At 42.4% G+C, this 20015-nt stretch overlaps 1 protein-coding gene across 1 annotated transcript in view; it reads right to left on the bottom strand.

Moving 5' to 3' along the window:
* The window catches only part of tecrl2a (trans-2,3-enoyl-CoA reductase-like 2a), a gene marked incomplete at both ends in the record, with an annotated part of 63344 nt that extends 45426 nt beyond the window's left edge, over positions 1-17918 (bottom strand). The window contains 2 exons of the mRNA XM_080417508.1: positions 17344-17436; positions 17781-17918. Of these exons, the coding sequence (XP_080273634.1) occupies positions 17344-17436; positions 17781-17918 (231 nt within the window). The remainder of the gene's footprint in view (positions 1-17343; positions 17437-17780) is intronic.
* Between the last annotated feature and the right edge of the window lie 2097 nt (positions 17919-20015).

The following is a 20015-nucleotide window of genomic DNA, read 5'->3' as shown; positions in this document are numbered from 1 at the left end:
AGAGAGAATCTTCCATGGTTTATTCAGCAAGCTGCCAGCTCAAAGCCCTGACACGCGGTTGAAATTGTATTTTTCTCTTGCCGTTACTTGGCAGATGAAAGGGCAAGCGTACCTCTATGGGATGTGGGGGTTCATCAAACTTCTTGTACTTGACACGCGCTGTCAGTGCTTGACGCTCTTCTCACGTGCAGGAAGTGGCTGTAAAGATGAAACCCTGCAGATCAGGCCATGAAGACAATAGGCGTGTCTTATCTGTACAGTGCATGTGCTGAATAAACAAACTACTGTTTCAAGTCACTTAGTCCTGCTGTAAATGGAATAAGCATTGCATGTGACAAGAACATCCCATGGGCCCTAGACTGACAACAGCACACAAAGTAGCTATATGTTTTTTTTTTATTATGTCAATGTCACTGTCATAAGGTTGCTGTCACGTTTAAAGAATTTTGTCGTATTTTTCCTCTGATTTATGCCACAGTCAGTCTCAATCTGTTGATAACCAAAGTTTTTTTTACCCAGCTGAAAATGCAAGGCCCGGCCTTTTGTAAAACTTCAGCGTTTTACAAGTGAAAGACTTTCAACTCTCGGTGACCAGATAAAAACACCTGACGTGCACAGCGCATTGCAGAAACGCAGACGCTAGGCGCCGGCGTTTATAGCATTGCATACATTTGCGATGCTCGTGCTCCCATGGAAAACTATTCAAATCATATGCTGTGCTCAGGAAAAAAAGACCTTGGTGGACACAGCCGGCCCCTATTGTCCAAAAAGGATTCAGTTGTGATTGAGTCCTGAAATAAAGGAATTCAGGCAGTAAAAATAACATTATGACTCCTCTTCTCCCAGTGGAGTGAGGGAGATAAAGTGCTAGCCTAGTCTGAAGAGAAATTACCTTTGTGTTACTCACAAGTGATTGTTATCCTCCAATAACAGGAATCTGGAATTAACACCATTTCGTATGGATTTTCCAAGTCGGCAAATCATCGCACGGCCATATTTCATACAATGCAAGCTGCAAAGGGACTTACAAATCAGTGTTCTTGTTACAATCCTATTGTCTAGGGAATAAAAGTAGGCTATAGTCACATACAGGTTGGAAGTGAAGTCTGGTTTCTTTTCTTGTTAGTTTTGCATGATATGACAAATAATATTTTTTTTTATTCATGCTTTTAGATTTTTAGATTCAACCTAAACCTAATCTGGAGTTTTAGAAACTGTCTAACCTAACAAACATAAAAATAAAGATAACAGGGTTCATTCTAATCCAACCTCACTACACTAAACTAATCTGTCCAAAAGATTACAGTTACAAAAAGCCGGCGCCCATACACCATTAACTATATCAAAAGAATCAAGCTCATCCAAAACTGGTTACAATCTTATCAACCATTAAATATCTATGTACCTTCGGAAAAACTTACACCAGCAAGCTTGATGAAGGCTTAGCAGAACATAAGTAGGGTTGGCAAATGATACTGACAGAACAAAACAATAGCAGGACAAGCGAGCAGGGGACAGCAATACAATTGCAGGGTACCACAGGTGTTTGGTGCTGTTAAGTAGGCAACCGCAACCAATCATTGGAAGGGCTGATGATGGCTGATGGCATCCAGCACAGATAGGCAGCACCTGGAATTAACCACACACACTCACAGAGTCAGACACACACACACACACACACACACACACACACACACACACACACACACACACACACACACACACACACACACACACACACACACACACACACACACACACACACACACACACACACACACACACACACACTACTGCCACACTCTGCCACTCTTCCACAGACACACCTGTAACAGTTGTCTCTCTCCTTTTCTTTAATTCCAGCACATGAACAATGGATACGAATGAGTGAGGGGAGAGCAGATACTGTAAATGGGATACTGAATGCAGGTGCAGCTTGGGAACGGAACGGAGTACATCAGTAATGGCGTATAGTGCTCTTGCTCTGTTATGAATGAGAACTGCAGAGCCAAGTTCTGTGTGCGAGTGTGTCAGAGTGAAATGTGTGTGGCAGTACGCTAGAAGTTCAATGGGTCCCCTCAAGCCAAATTTATGCTTGACATGTCGCTTGATGAAAATACGTCGTTTTTGTCAAGTGACACTTTTCCACTGAGGCATAAATTAGGCTTCACTTCTTTTCGGCACGCACCAGCCCCTGAGGATTAACAGAGAGAGTAGAAAGCTGAAGCCATGAAAAGAACGATGGGGGTGGTGGCGGTGAGGTAGCTGAAGCTTTTTTCTTATTTTCCTCATACCCCTAGCTAGCTTGCCAGTATACGCTCTGAATGAGCTATAGGCATGGAAAATGTGATTTATTAGCTTGGAAGACAAGAGGTTGGCCCCCTTGAAACAAAACCAAAAGCATGACTGTATGATCTAGCGGCTCTTGAGGCGACCGATGAAGGATATACCTATAAATCGAACTACCCTCGCTGCCCTGCTGACGATACGATGCAGCAGCTTAAATTAATTGTGTCTGCTTTGTAACCAAAACTGCTGAACTTTGACGTTCGCAATGCAATTGTGTGTTTTGCAGCAATCATTTTTAATGGTCCTCCATATGGAGTTAGTTCAACAAAAATGGCAAAAGGTGGCATACATTGTGTCCTGTCTAATATACTAAATTAAATAATTGGCAATGCATGCATAGCATGACTTTTCCTCACTAGCTGATGGAGGATAATAATATTAATCTTCCTAGGAACATTACGACTGATTACATAAAGCACTGTGGGCAAAACGGTTAGGAAATTAGCCAGTTATTATCTTTATACTTCGTCGTACGACGGTGCCATGCAAAAAAAGAAAAAACTAGAATATGTGCTCCTCGGAGCACAGGTCTCCGCCAGGCGAGTACTGTTCCTGATTAATCCTGTCTTACCTATTTATATTACATATTGTCACGTGTCACGTGAAGCTTGACCAATGTTAGCTTGGCTGAGACGGACACACAGAGGGTAAAACATACTCTCCACCATGCCTTCGGCCTGGCGGAGACAATAACCAATCTACAAGCTCATAATGTGTTGCAATGCTTTGCGAGCTTGTTTTGGCTATCTTTTTAATGTTTTGAAAATGTTTAATACATGGGCAATGGCCGTTGAAGGAATGCCCCACCGGTCACGCAATACCCATTGTACTTGTTGCTAGTATACCCATTGTACCCGTTATCAGAGTACCCGTTGTCAGAGAACTTTGTGCAGCTATCATTACTTTGAGGCCAGTCTATAATCTCTGTACTATTATGTCATCCTACTATAAATGTGAGAAATCTGTGTGTCTGCAGTTCATGTATCTCGAGAACCGTCCGAACGATTTACTTCAAACTCGGCGTCTCAGACGACCCGAGGAAGTGCCCTGCTTGGCGCTGTGTCTGTTGGATAGGCGGTTGTCCAGAACCGCCTATCTACAGTAATTGATACTCCCTTATACAGGCATACATGGAGATCCTGTTGTCCAGAACCGCCAATCCGCCTGCTATGCCCATATATGGTACCGACTGACTTCAAACTCGGTGAGGACCCAAGGAGTGCGTTGCTTGGCGTCAAGTCGTTCAAATAGGCAGATGTCCAGAACTCCTAATGCAACCGATACGCCCACGCCCATATATATATCCTGTCCAGAACCGCCGATCTGACCACTATGCCCATGTATGGTTATGCCCATATATGGTACCGACCGACTTCAAACTTTGTGCGCACATCGGTGAGGACCAGAGCGAGTGTAGAGTGCCCGGTGTCAAGTTGTTCGGATAGGCGGTTGTCCAGAACCGCCGATCCCACCAATAAACTGATGACATCAGGGATCTACATAATGTGCATAAAATATAGGTATATATGGATCGTGAAGCAGAACAAACAAGTCGGTCGAGTGATTACAGGTATACAGTATTTACACTGTGGGGATTGCAACAAGGATTGGCTGTGGTGAGTGGAGGCAGGTGTAGTGGTTACGGGTGATTGTGAATGGGGAGTGGCTAATGAGTGAAAGCAGGTGTGGTAGGACGGGAAGGGTGGTTTCTACGCCTGAACTCGCGTTGAACGCAACTTAATTTTATGTTTCTCTCCCCCTACTTTTCTCTCTCTCTCTCTCTCCCTATCTGTGTATTTTTTCTTTTTTGAAGCCCAGCCCAGGCTGCAAGAGCCTGATAAGTGGTAGCAAACCGGGAGCATAACGATGTTCCACCGTCTTCAAGCTTTCCTATTTTCCCTCTGGCGTGACCCCTGAAATGTCACAGCAACCCCCAGGTGCACAGCCTCTATACAGTAGATGTGCTTATGCAGTGAAGTCAAGTGTGACTCTTCCATCGGCCTACCGTCTTACTCTAAAGCCTGGTTTATACTTTGTCGTAAGACAGTGTTGCGCGCCAAAAATAGCAGACTTACAAGCTCACAACCGCTTGTAGGTCTGCTGTTTTTCATGCGGTTGTGAGCTTGTAAGTCTGCTTTTTTTTGGTGACACCGTCGTAGTATGTAGCATAAATTAGGCTGAACCTGACGAGGTGAGTTTTCCATTGAGGGAACGCGAGTGGTAGTTCCAGATAAGAAACGTGTGAAAGGGACAATTCAGTTGCTTTAGTGATCTACCTCTGTCTGTGCTTGCCCTCTTGCTACTCACCACAGCCCTAATTGGCCCGTTAGCTCTGCAAATTATGCAGTAATTAGTGCGGTGTAATTAGGCTACGGTGAATGATCTTATAAAAGCTCTCCCATTCTAGGTTCTTAATTTGAAATTAGTGCGAGCGGGATTGAGTTATATGGAACTTGTTTACTTTCTGACATGCTAGATAATAGAGCAAGAGAACAGAGAGGGAAGGATAATATGATAGAATAAAAGAGAGAGAGAGAGAGAGAGAGAGAGAGAGAGAGAGAGAGAGAGAGAGAGAGATCACTGAGGTACACAAGCTCCCTTACCACGACAACGTAACAGTCACAAGGGAGGTTTTTTATTTTATTATTATTTTTAACTCATTCACTGCCAGGCTTATTTCAAGCTTGTTGATCCCTGTGCCAGGATTAGGCTATATATTTTACCTTTTCAATTGGTCACAGAGTGTTTGTCTTCAGTGTGATTGATCCCCTGATGGTTGCTAATCACTGAGGTGATTCAGGTGTGGTTTCACAAATGTCAACGAGGTCATTGTGACCTCGTTGTCATTTGTTGTTTGATGTTTGAAAGTGGCATGTCTCACTCAGAAATAGTGTTTACAATGGTAGGAAAAATGAGATTTTTTTCTCCGTTTATTTTTTAACATTGAAGTGGATGGAGCATTAACCTTTTGAAAATCGTTTTCTCCTAGTTCCTTTGTTATGGACACCTCATAGAAATTACACTATTTAAAGTATAATTACTGCTATAGTAGGCTTCTACAGTACAACAAGTAGACTAGTAGGTAAACAACAACCAATAGTTGCTCGGCCCTGCCATCTACTGTCCACTTACTGTATTGCACGGTGGGGAAAAAAATAATGCTAAACTCCTCCCTCCAAGGCAAAACCACCCCCCCAGAGGGGTGTGGCTTTGATGGGTACCTGACAGTTACTGATCTAGTGGGTACCCAACGTGATGATCTCAACTGGCTACCACAGCCATTCAGCCACAGGGTGGCGCGTTCACACTGAGCAGCATCACAGTGACTGTATCTCCTTCCACATTTATCTACAATCTACAAACTCACTGTGAGCTTGTAGATCTGCTATTTTCAATCGGCTGAAATATATTTAGGGCTGAAGTGGTTTGTGTGTTTTGTAATTGTAATCAAAATCTACAAAGTAACTAGTAGTAACCAAAAGTTTTCATTTAATTGTAGTGGAGTAAAAGTACAATATTTTCCTCTGAGATGTAGTGGAGTAGAAGTAAAAGTATTAAATACTCCAGTAAAGTAAAAGTACCTCAAAATAACTATTTACTTAAGCACAGTACTTGCGTAAATGTACTTAGTTACTTTCCTACACAATAAGAAATAGCAGATGTACAAGATTCAATAGTGGATCTTTCACCTTTTATGAGTGAGTTCTCAATGGCCTGATGGTCCAGGCCGTGGACTCGCAGTCTAATAGTTGAGGTTCGATTCCAACATGAGACGACAATTTTTATTTAGCCTTTTTTAGCTTTTGCAAAGTAGAAATACTCCATTACAAGTAAAAGTGAGGAAATAAAAATGTACTTGAGTAAAGTACAAAAGTATTGGTATCAAAATGTACTTAAAGTACCAAAAGTAGAAAGTACTCATTATGTAGAATGTCCCATTTCACAACTTTTCAAATGTATAAAATGTATACAAATCTATTGAAAATAAATGATCTACAAGCTACAAGCATTTCAAAGTGATTGTTATTTTTATTTTTTGTAAACAGAAAATAATGCAGTCCTTAGGATGAATTCAAAAGCAATTGTTTCTTTAAACACAACTGTGTTTCATGGTGGAAGAAGTACACAGACATTTTACCTAAGTACCAATACCACAATATAAAAATACTCTATTACAACTAAAAGGCCTGTGTTCAAAATGTTACCTGAGTAAAAGTACAAAAGCTTTGGCATCCAAATATACTTAAAGTACCAAAAGTAAAAGTACTAAAATGTTTGAAAGTAGCCGTTCTACAAGCTTGTAGATCGGCTATTTTCTAATGGCCGTGGTATAAAATAGGGCTAAAGTGTTTTATAATATAATCATTTATATCTGCAAAGTAGCCTAACTAGTAACTAAAGTTTTCAAATAATTGTAGTGGAGTAAAAGTACAATATTTGCCTCTGCAGATGTAGTGGAGTAGAAGTAAAAATACTCCAGTAAAGTAAAAAACACCTCAAAACTGTCCACTAAGTTCTAGGCTCCCCAAACTGGAATCAAACCCTGCTCTGCAAATTGTAAGGCCACTCTCTACTCCACTACACTACTGGTGCAGTGTGTATGGGGTCAGGACTTTTTGTCTCCAAACCTCTAAATAAAGTAATCAATCAATCAAAAAACTTTACATGGTTGGAAAAACAGAGAGAGAATGAGAGAGTTTTCATCTGAAGAATTGCTGGGGTTCCACAGAAAATCTCTGCTATCAGTCTGTCTGTCAACGACATGCAATGACATGCAAATTAACGGGTTTAACACCGTGGCCAGGGTCTTTTGTTTGTCTCTAGCAAAAATCACAATGGACTCAGAAGCCCAGGAGTTGTGCCCTCCCCCCACACACACACAAGCACACTTTTATTTTGTACTACACGTTTTCAATTGCAGTTTGTTTTCATTAGATTTTTAAGTGGATTTGCTAGTTTAGTTTTTAGTTTGTGAAAAGGCTTAGTTTTAGTTGAGTTTTTAAATTAGTTGTATTATTGTAAGGGTAGTCAGGGGCATTATTCAACAAGCTCAGAATAGTGAAAATGGCAGATCTACAAGCTCACAACACGTTGCATTGCTACAGCTGCTGTTGTCATCGGCTGCGTGGAGACAGAAATGAATACTCATTCTGAATTTTTGCTTAATCATTTTGAATCAGCTTTGCTTAATCATTCATCAAAAGTTATGAAAGTTCTAATGAAGGAACGGGACTCAACTGGTGACGTTGACAGAGAAGCATCAGAAAGACTCATCAGACTTACAAACATCCCATCAGAGAGAATTAGATGCATTTGGGGTTGACCTTAAAAGGGCAGTCGATGCCCAGTTAGTACTGAAGACAGAGAGAAAAACTCTAAAAATGTAATGAAAACAAAGTGCAATTGAAAACATGTAGTCAAAACAAAAATACAAATGTGTGCGTGTGAGGATAAAATTCTCTGTTGATTTATCTCTGAGAGTGTAGCCTAAAATGTATGTATCCACTAGTAAAGTCACTCTGGTTTGGTAACAAAACTCGCAGTCAAGAGTCCATTGTGGCCTAGGTTTGGCTAGAGACAAACAAAAGCCAAGGTGTTAAAGCAGTTAATTTGCATGTCATTGCATGTCGTTGACAGACAGACTGATAGCAGAGATTTTCTGTGGACCCCCAGCAATTCTTCAGATGAAAACTGAATATCGCTTAACTCTCTCTAGCTAAAAGCTAAATAAAACTATAAATAAAAGTGAAATAAAAAGTCAGATCTCAGATAGCTGACAATAGTCTGTCTACAACAATACACACACACACACACACACACACACACACACACACACACACACACACACACACACACACACACACACACACACACACACACACACACACACACACACACACACACACACACACACACCACTAGTGCAGTGGTTAGTGAGACTGACTTCCAAGAGTGAGATCAGAGTTCAAATATTGTACTTTTACTCCACTACAATTGTTTGAAAACTTTAGTTACTTTGCAGATATAAATGATTATATTATAAAACATAAACATTAACCACTTTAGCCCTATTTTATACCATTTGAAAATCTACAAGCTTGTAGATTGACTACTTTCAAACATTTTAGTACTTTTACTTTTGGTACTTTAAGTATATTTTGATGCCAATACTTTTGTACTTTTACTCAAGTAACACTTCACTGTTTCAGCTGAAGTGAGATGTTGAGTCATTATTATTATTATTAATATTATTATTATTGTTATTATTACCCTTATTAAAAGAAAATATATATATTGTGATACAAAATGCCTAAATAAAGCAATAGATATGAGAATACATACTGTAATGAAATTGAAATGAAAAAGGTTGAGAATCACTGGGTTAAACTGTAGAATATAGTTAAAGGGATATTTCACTTTAAATACAAATTGAAATGTGTGTGAAATGTGTGTGTTTACACACACACACGTGTTTTTTAAATTGTCTCTTTAACAAGAAAAAATGCAGTGCAAATAGGACTTGGTTTAGAATAGCCTAAATTGTCTGTATGGTGTTATGGACACCTCATAGAAATTACACTATTTAAAGTATAATTACTGCTATAGTAGGCTTCTACAGTACAACAAGTAGACTAGTAGGTAAACAACAACCAATAGTTGCTCGGCCCTGCCATCTACTGTCCACTTACTGTATTGCACGGTGGGGAAAAAAATAATGCTAAACTCCTCCCTCCAAGGCAAAACCACCCCCCCAGAGGGGTGTGGCTTTGATGGGTACCTGACAGTTACTGATCTAGTGGGTACCCAACGTGATGATCTCAACTGGCTACCACTGTACAAAACATTTTTTTTTTTAATACAAAAACATTACATTACATTATATAGGCAGCGGAAGCAAAGTTACAAAGTAACAACTGAAATGTTCACTGTAATAGGCTGGTGACAAAATCAAACATGATGCGCCGATGTGGCGAGGTGAAGCCGAGCCATAGATCTACACCTGAAAACACAGAGGACAACGGGGAATAACTCTGGCAAAAGAAAAGTTCTAGCAGGGGCAACTACATAGGCATGTGCAACTTAGTCCATATCTGAAGAACTTACACCTTCTAGTACATGCTTTGGTGCCCCCACATTTGGTCAACACCCAACAACTCTCCGCAATAGGTGCAAGTGGAGTACAGAAGACTTTCCACTCCTCGTCCTGTTCCACCCATCCCCAGTCGGATGGGCTCGGCATTTGTGGATGTCGCTTCAATGCTTGTCCCGACACGTATCCAGCCTCATAAGAAGCATGTTTGGCATGCTCTTTAAGTGCTGCTTGAGTGGGTGGGATCAAGTCATATTACCTTAGTTTTCTGGCAGAGATCAAGCCTGGCCTCGTTCACAGTTGTGACATCGCTGGACCTGTCATACATTAGCACAACAGATCTCTCCAAAGCTTGCAGGTCACTATCCTCCACTGCAGACGGACATTTGCTGATTGTTGCAAACGTGTTTGAGACCTCATCACACACATCCCATGTTTTCCAGGCAGACTTCTTTGATTTGCCATGGAAGGATGACACAATGTCACTACCACTGAAGGCATGGCATGGAACATGGAAGAAGAGGATACCACGTGTTATCTCTGGTCCTATGAAATGAAACCTCACCTCATGTATTGGGATTCATCTTCTCTTCTCTCCTTTGCCAAAAGTCACCCACATTTTTTCAAGGCCAAGTTGCATCAAAGATGGCATAACAGAAGTGGCTTACAATGTGATTAATGTCTGTGTCATTGGTATCGATCATCAGGGATTTGTGTAATTATTTCACTGCATGCTGGGCATGAAGGAAAATTCATTTGTGCCTCTTTTCCATGTTGTTTAGAATCAACAGAGTGACTGTACTTTGCAGCTACCAGTATCCAGCTCATAAACGTTCAGGAGACCACCTTTTGTTGTCGCCTTCGCCGATAAAGGTAAACTACCCTGAGGTGAGTGCGTGTGCTTGCATGGAAATCAATTGAAGAGCGACAGTATGAAGCAGGTTCTGGACGTCCTGTGGTGTTAATTAAAGACCAGACCATCGTGGTGGTGTCTCACAGACGTGAGATTGAGTCATCAGACTTGGTGGAAACGTACTGCCAGGGGAGTATAAGGAGGGAGGCCAAAAAACAAAGCTGCCAACCGAAGGAGCGAAACGAGTCGCCGAGTCTCGTCAGATGTTTGTACCGCATATATAGTGTTGTACCGCACACTTAACTGTCATTTACTTAACTAATTAGTAAATGATAAACACATGAAAATGAAAATGACATGGCGTGGCCTCCATGTGGATCTCTGCCGTCATGGTGACGGCAGAGCCCAAATATGGACGGTGCCCAAATATGGAGGATGGGCGGCAGCCTGCGCACATCGGTGTTGCTAGGCATGCATGGCAACCGATTGTGTTGTGAGTGAGGTCAGACCAAAGCTCTGCTCAGCGTATATGAGGTGTGAATCCTCCTCTGAGACCAGATGATAGTCTGTCCATATAGTGTTGCGAGATAAGGCTATTTTTGAGAGAGGATACATTTTCCAGCCTCAACAGAACCTACAACTCTGTCCCCATCACAGTACATGGACAGCAGCAGCCATGAACTGCCACTCCTGGGAGGAGTGTGGTCCCTCCAATCCTCCCAGACTAAGCTCTCCTGTTCTGAGTGTACCTTCACGTCTCATCCGAGCCACGACGACCTCAACCGCCAAACGCTGAGGAATGGACAGATTTGTTTGGAGGCCTGTCAGCAAATAGTCAGCTCTGTAACCAGCCGGAAACAAGCAGACAAAGACCCACCAAAATCTCAAAGTCGTCAACGGTTTACCGAGATTTTAACTCAACCAGGAGATATAGAGAGAAATCTGATGATTTGCACAGGAAAGAAAACTGAGGTCTGTAAACAGTGTGCCAAAAGTTTCAGTAAGTTAAGTTACCTGAAGAGACATGAGCGTATCCACACTGGAGAAAAACCCTTCCATTGTAAACGGTGTGGCAAGAGTTTCAATCAGATAGGTCACCTGAAGACGCACCAGCGTATCCACACTGGAGAAAAACCCTTCCATTGTAAGCAGTGTGACAAGAGTTTCAGTGAATCAGGTAATCTGAAGACACACCAGCGTATCCACACTGGGGAAAAACCCTTCCATTGTAAACGGTGTGGCAAGAGTTTCAATCACTTAAGTCATATGAAGACACACCAGCGTATCCACACTGGGGAAAAACCCTTCCATTGTAAACGGTGTGGCAAGAGTTTCAGTGAGTCAGGTGGTCTGAACAGACACCAGCGTATCCATACTGGGGAAAAACCCTTCCATTGTAAACGGTGTGGCAAGAGTTTCAATCAGATAGGTGACCTGAAGATACACCTGCGTATCCACACTGGGGAAAAACCTTTCCATTGTAGAGGGTGTGATAAAAGTTTCAATCAGATAAGTAATCTGAAGACACACCAGCGTATCCACACTGGGGAAAAACCCTTCCATTGTAAACGGTGTGGCAAGAGTTTCAATAACTTAAGTCATCTGAAGAAACACCAGCGTATCCACACTGGGAAAAACCCTTCCATTGTAAACACTGTGGCAAGAGTTTCAATGACTTAAGTCACCTGAAGAGACATGAGCTTATCCACACTAAACCTTTCCATTGTAAATGGTGTGGCAAGAGTTTCAGTGAATCAGGTACTCTGAACAGACACCAGCGTATCCACACTGGAGAAAACCTTTCCGCTGTAAGCAGTTTGACAAGAGTTTCAATCACTTAGGTAATCTGAAGACACACCAGCGTATCCACACTGGGGAAAAACCCTTCCATTGTAAACGGTGTGAAAAAGTTTCAATAACTTAAGTCATATGAAGACACACCAGCGTATCCACACTGGGGGAAAACCCTTCCATTGTAAACGATGTGGCAAGGGTTTCAGTGAGTCAGGTAATCTGAACAGACACCAGCGTATCCATACTGGGGAAAAACCCTTCCATTGTAAACGGTGTGGCAAGAGTTTCAATCAGATAGGTGACCTGAAGACACACCAGCGTATCCACACTGGGGAAACACCTTTCCATTGTAGAGGGTGTGATAAAAGTTTCAATCAGATAAGTAATCTGAGGACACACCAGTGTATCCACGCTGGAGAAAAACCTTTCCACTGTAAAGTAAAGTAAAAGTATCAATCCTGAAATGTAGAAATACTCTGTAGTAAAAGTTCGGAATTCAAAATCTTGCTTAAACCCTACATATTTCATTGACCAGAGTACCCCCTCAGTAGCCTTGTAAACCCCTCCCTCCGGAAACCTCATTTCCATTTAATTTCAGTAGTGAGTCTGGCATGCAGGCCTTTTTCTGTGGCTGGGAGCTTAGTACCGTTGACTGACAACCCCTTCAGCCAATCAGCAGTTTGTTCCCCTCCAGCCAATCAGCATTTCGTTCCTCCACCACCAGAGCAACGTGACGCGAGGTCACGACGCGTCACAATGCATTGTGATGCGTCACAATACATTGTCACAAAACGTCACAATGCAGACCTGTCATACATTAGCCCAACAAATCTCTCCAAAGCTTGCAGGTCACTATCCTCCACTGCAGAGGGACATTTGCTGATTGTTGCAAACGTGTTTGAGACCTCATCACACACATCCCATGTTTTCCAGGCAGACTTCTTTGATTTGCCATGGAAGGATGACACAATGTCACAACCACTGAAGGCATGGAAGAAGAGGATACCACGTGTTATCTTTGGTCCTATGGCTGAAACCACCTCATGTATTGGGATCCATCTTCTCTTCTCTCCTTTGCCAAAAAAACGTTCAGGAGACCACCTTTTGTTGTCGCCTTCGCCGAGAGAGAGAGAGAGAGAGAGAGAGAGAGAGAGAGAGAGAGAGAGAGAGGGAGAGAGGGGGGGGTCTGTGGAGAATGTCTGAAGAGTACGAACTGACTGTGGAAAGTGGACTGACTAAGTAATCAAATGTAGGGAATTTGCCAAATCAAGCTTAGGCTGAGGTTGCCATGGCAATCAATTGGCTCAGTTGGGCCATGGCTAGAGCCTTTTCTGGTGGTTCTGGACAACCGCCTATCCGACCGACTCGACACTGGGCACTGCACTCCCTCGGGTCGTCTGCCACGCGTGTGCCGAATTTGAGATTCTCAGTATTTATTATGTTAAGTCATGTGTGATGTTACATACATGCTGTACACTCTTGTTTTAGTGTGATACACTGTTTAGATAGGGGACAGGTTAAGCAGACAGGAGGAGGGTTTTTATTACTGCAGAAACAGCAGAACATGCAAGGATCTATCAAGTGGCTCAAAACAATTGACACTAATAACAATAGGCTCTTGGAACATAGCAAATAAGGGAGGCACACATGAGGGATCAACCTAAAATAGGAATTTTATTAAACAAAGGACAAGATAATAACAAAAATGTAGTTCCCAACAAAAAGGTTGGCAGGGAAACATGCTGCCAATTAAACTAAATGAATACAAAATGAACTAAACAGAAGAACAAAGTGCCCACACTCCACGCATGGGGGTGGAGAAGGAAGGAGAAGAACAACATGGATGAGGTAGGTTTTATGCACACTGACGGCACTGGCCAGCTGCCTTCAATTCCCGCTGATCCCCTCCAACCAACCAGATACCAGATACCAGCAACACTCTTTATCTGACTCACACTGAAACACGCACGCACGCACACACACACACCAGCCCTGGCAGAGGCGCTGGTTTATCATGACAACAGACACCAACACAAACAGACACCCTGGCCAAAACCCTTTGTAGACACCAAATAACATACAGTATGTCAGCCAGCTCACATTTCTGTTATTCAACTTGTGGCCTCACACCCTACACTATTATTTAGACCTACAAGTAGGCCTATCTATCTGAGTTTATACACTTTCCTGTTAACACAGCCGAGCCATAATTGGGCAAATCGCCCTCATCAAACATTATACTTCTAGATGGAATCACGTTGTGATGTGTCGCGAGCTTGCAGATCTGCAACACTGGCGGATATCAAAGTATAAATCAGGCTTGAGTGTTACTAAAACACATTAGGGTGAGCGTTATGACCCAGACTAAATACAGCCCTTAGCTCAATGGTCATTAGGGTTTCATCTCTTGTGCTGAAGCAATTTCTTTCATTTTCTTTTCATAAGTGACAATTACCGGTTATGCTGGCTTGGAAAATAGAAAAATTATTATACAAATAATGAACGCTCGCACACTGTAGGGCTCCAAGAATACAGATGCTTTTCGAGCTAAACTCTCTTCATCAGACCCATGAAGAGCGTTTAGCTCGAAACGTCAAAGCAACTTTTGGTGCAATAAAGCATCTGTACTATTGGAGCCTTACTAGTGTGCAAGCATTTATTATTGTTTTTATACAAATATTTCTATTTTCATGCACTGATCGTCGCTCAGCACCTGCCCAATTTTAGGTTTTGGATGAGCATGTCTTTCTACTTTTTCATTGGTTATGCTGGCTTATCAGCTCTAGTGATATATGGGTTTTTCAGGGGCCGGTGCAGATCTTTAGAGAATAGGGAAGGCAGACGGCTGATATGAGCTGCATGATAACTGTTTTGCATCTAACAAAATAGAACATTAATAATGTGAAACAGTAACACATAACTGAAAACAACAAGCAGAACTGCCATAGCTTGTAGTTTGATCCCACAAACTAACAAATCTACTAGTAATGAAGCATTTGCACATGCTCATGGACATATAGACAGCAAATCGGTAATAGGTCAATATTGGCCGATTTCTTCTTTTCTGGGGGGCTATATGTAAGGGGTAAAAATAATTGTATATAAAAAATAAAAAAACATCGGCCAATGCCGATTATTTTAAAAAGCTGGCGCCAATATATTGTCCGAACACTAATAGCACTAGACAGGCAGAGCAGGGCGCACTTCCATCTTATCCTCACCTCCAAACAACCCTGAATGAAGCACAACTTTATGTAGCCTACCAGCAGGTATAAAATGAGGATGTCCGTGTCCATAGAAAAAGGCAAACCAGACTCAGGGATACATTTAAAAAAAATGCCGATGTTCCCATGTCCCTTAATGGTCACTGGCACCTTCTCATCACTCCCAACTGGAGACATGTTCTTTTGCAACAAAAGGCAATTAGGACATTCGACATGGCAGATGGCAGTGGCACTCCACTACTCTGCTGATCAGCAACAATTACGGTACATTGGATGATTCACATTTGCTCTTGTTCCAATTACTTTTCTTCATGGCAAAAAATGACTCACAGGCAGCACAAATAAACTCTCTGCTCTTAATGAAAATTGAGAAATACACCCCGCCAGCAGGGCCATTTTCTCTTCCATCTAGGTCCACACCGCTACGAATCAACACAAAATTGTCTGCAAGTGCAGCAGCCTCCGTTTTTACTTTTTGCTCACTTATATACATTACAATATGCTCCTATAGTTTTTAACAACTTGAACCCCAGTATGCCTATTCTGGGAGGGACATTCGACAAAAAATAGCAGATCTACAGGCTAGATCGACTAACAAATTTGCCGTAGACGGAAAAAAGCTAGTACAGTAACTCAAGTTCGTTTCTCTAAGAATAGAGAGTTTAAGTGGTTACATTTTTACGATGCTGAACAACACCAGCAATTAAAATGAGTCGCCACATCACAAACTCAATGTATGATTTGTTCCCCTTTTTCCAGTGTCTAAACTGCTGGCAGTAAGCCTCAGGGACCAACTCGCATGCCTGCAGCACAGCAGACTTAACCTTTGAGTAAACAACAGCACTGTCACCTGTGGACAAGGGGAAAAAGCCTCCGGGCAACAACCAACTTCAACAATACTGTGTGGTTCTGAACGCCACCAACCCTTTGTATCTGCAATGCATTCAAACAAAGTCAAATAATTGTTAACCTGCTTTTTCATTCATTTCATTCACCCCGTTTAATATAATTTGTGCCTCACACTCTACGTCTAATTTAGCCCTGTCTGTTTTCCGTCTCAATTGCTTTTGTCTTTCAACTTCTGAGTCTGCCTGCTGTCATTCCCTTCCCAACGGCAGCTCCTTCTCTTTAAAGTAATTGCACCATTAGTAACTCTGTTGTTTAATAGCCAAGGGAGCGAACCCTGAGAACAAGCTCCCCCAGCCTGACCAACAGCAGCAGGCACCGTTTGAGGCGGTGTCAAAATCTGCAACTCATATAGATTTGCCTCTATAATAGCCTCAACATTAATTGAATCTTTCATCACCAACAGCTTATATTGCTGAGCTATCCTCATAACTGATCAGCTGTCTTCATACAGCCACTTTGTCATTGTTGGCTCCTCTGCCGGCCTTGGACTGCCTCTCTGTTATTTCTGCCCCCAGTCAGTCAGTCAGTCAGTCAGTCAGTCAGTCAGTCAGTCAGTCAGTATCTCTCTCTCTCTCTCTCTCTCTCTCTCTCTCTCTCTCTCTCTCTCTCTCTCTCTCTCTCTCTCTCTCTCTCTCTCTCTCTCTCAGAGCCCTGCACTACCCAGCTACTCAAGCTTCACACCTGTTGTCAAGTTCCTCATCAGACTGCCTCTGCAAAACTGCACTAATTTCAGAGTTTTGAAACCAAATTTATTTCCAGTTAGAGTCAAATGTGAGGGGAGCTCATTCCACTATACTCCAGTATTGTATAGCAGTGGTTCTCAACCTGTGGGTCGGGGTCCCCACATGACTTTGTGGGGGTTCCCAGTGACAGTGAAGTGACAATTTAAGGACTTTTAAGACCGTTTCAATACCTAAAAAAAAAAAAAACATTACTGCATCAAAAGTAATCAACAAACTATACCATAAAAACTGGTCAAACATTGGCCAAATTGTCAAATAATATAAGAGGGCAAAAAATTGTAAATATACGATCTAAAATATGACTACTTGGGGGGGGGGTCCCCAGTTCATATATGATTATTTTGGGGGGTCACGACGTGGCCTGAAAAGGTTGAGAACCACTGTTGTATAGTAGTGGGTAGATGGAGCGGTGGTGGAGAGGACTGGGGAGAGGTGGGTGGAGCTGGGAGACACAGGGTTTGTGGAGGAGGGAGCCTGGAACAAAACAGAGGAGAAAAGGGTCAACATAAACAGACAAAGTTTAGCTCTTTCTATGAATTCTATAAATACTGTTTCATACAGCCAGCTAAACTGACCACTATAGTCAACGATCAAGTGATGGGCGCCAGTCCTCTGCAGCTTATGTGATATGGAGCCATAGAGTTATAATATATCGTGGACTGCCCCGCCCCCAGCTATTCATTTCAATGAAAGTTGCTCACAAGCGCATGAAGCAGAAGTACCTCTACTTATATTGGAGCCAATAGCGCAGGCGCACTAGCGTTTCAGACGATAGAAGCATGCGCAGTCGCATACCAAATGCGGAAGTCCTGCAATACCAGATTTGAGGCTGAGGCTTCAATCATTCTCTGCGGTTCTGGGGGCTTGTGTGGAGCGGCTGGGCTGATTAGGATCATGCACACCTGAGCTAGTTGCTGGCTGGAGATGCCCCGCCCTGGCTCGGTGACGTTGCACATAGGTGGGACTAGAAACGTGTGACACAACATACCACTGCATGAAACATTCTTTATGCAGTATGTACTGTACTGTACTAACAACTCATTGGATGGAGCCAAAAACAAAAATCCTCTACACCTGCCAACAACAAGACAAATGCACCAATCTCTCTCTCCGGTAAACAGAATGTAACACAATGCATTATGGTTACAGGTCAGGTTATATGAGAGGGAGATGTATGAGATAATAACGAACATTACAATAATATTACTATTCTAATCTGAGAAACATATATCATGTTACTTCTATCCCTTAATATTGTTTGCTCAGAATCTTGCAATTATTGTCTCCGCCAGGCCGAAAGGCATGGCGAGAGAGTATGTTTTACCCCCTGTCCGTCCGTCCGTGTGTCCTGTCCGTCCGTTACCACCTAATCTCCGCACCGTTTGCCCGGCCGCTGCGAAGCTGTGCACACACACTCCCTGGATGCCAAGTCAGAACCTCTGGCCCAAATGCTTCAGATTGGCCTGTTATAGCGCCACCAGGAGGCCGATTTGTGCAAAACACATTTATTGATACTACTCCCTCAGATTTTGTCCAAACATGACACAAATCGGTACACAGTATCTCTATAGTCATGTGATCAACACAGATCTATCCAATTTCCCACATTACCTCCTGATTGCCTAAGATTGGCTTCCAAAGTTTACAGGATTGGTCTGTTTTCAACAAAATGCCTCAAATCATGAACGCAGCTTGCGATTTCCGTGAAATTTCACACGCTCATTTATATTAGGCCAAGGAAGACATGCCACCCTTTTACCATTGGCCTGTTATAGCGCCACCAGCAGGTCTAATTGTGCAAAACACATTTTTGGAACGAAATGCCTCAAATCATGAATGCAGTGTCCGATTGCAGTGAAAAGCCTAAGAACAAATCGCACCCTTTTCACATTGGCCTATTATAGCGCCACCAGGAGGCCACAATAACCTACCTGACCTGGCGGAGACCTGTGCTCCGAGGAGCACTTTTTCTATTTTATTCTTGCAATCACACATTTCTAGAGAACCAGGCATAAAACGTACAACTGTGTGAAAGGGAATTTACACAAAGAGCCCTCTTGATGAATGATTGAATCATTTATGACAAAGCTGCATGAATTATGTATCTAGTGACAGGTTTTCAATAACAGTCAGCTATAGACACATAATTAGGGGACCAAGCGCGCAGAGCATAGGCACTAGTGATGCGCGGGTCAGGTTTTTTCATAACCCACCCCGCCCGCCCCGCCACGGAACCCAACCCACCCAAACCCGTCCCGCAAAACAATATATAAATCGACGACTCGGCCCCCCATAATAGCTCCGATTTATATAGCGCTCTTTTAAGTACCCAAAGTCGCATTAAATGTCTACAGTAGCACAATATTGTCATGTGCTAAATTAGGGATGTGAAACGACTCATATTTTGCTAGTAGACGTGTCGAGGGCATGTGTCGATCGATTTTTCTTTAATTCATTTATTTTGCTGCACAACAGTTAAGAATTGAGCTTTCCTTTAAGCGCCACAACTTCTGCAGCTTTACTCATCAGGTTTAGAATTTGCATCAAAGCCCTAATGATAATAAAAATGAGACTTTATTTTACATGTGTTTATTAAACACAGAACACTTGTTTAATCCGTAGGCTACAGCAGCCTAACTAACAAATAGAATAATGTCAGACTGAGCTCTCCGTCCCGATGCCAAATAATAATGGTAACAACACAACACGTTCAACAATACATAGCTCTCAAACTGTTTTATTGTTATTGTTCTTATTCTTATTCTTATTAGGAATAAAGACAAAAGAAGAGCATGTGATTTATTTTTTATTTTTTTGCGTGTGAGACCGGTGTCGACCCGCTACACCCGCAGCCCGCATAATTGCCTCTGAAATCTTGACTCGTCCGCCCGCCCCGTGGGTTGCATCACTACTAGGCACCCTTTTGTATTTGTTAGGGAGCCAAGCACGTCAGTGCATAGGCACCCTTTTGTATTTGTTAGGGAGCCAAGCACGTCAGTGCATAGGCACCCTTTTGTATTTGTTTGTTTTATTCTTCTTATGCCGCTATACAG

This window comes from Gymnoscopelus braueri, assembly GCF_963280865.1.
Source record: "Gymnoscopelus braueri genome assembly, chromosome: 21".
Taxonomy (NCBI): domain Eukaryota; kingdom Metazoa; phylum Chordata; class Actinopteri; order Myctophiformes; family Myctophidae; genus Gymnoscopelus; species Gymnoscopelus braueri.
The sequence above is the reverse complement of the archived record's forward strand: the minus strand, read 5'-3'. Positions and strand labels throughout refer to the sequence as shown.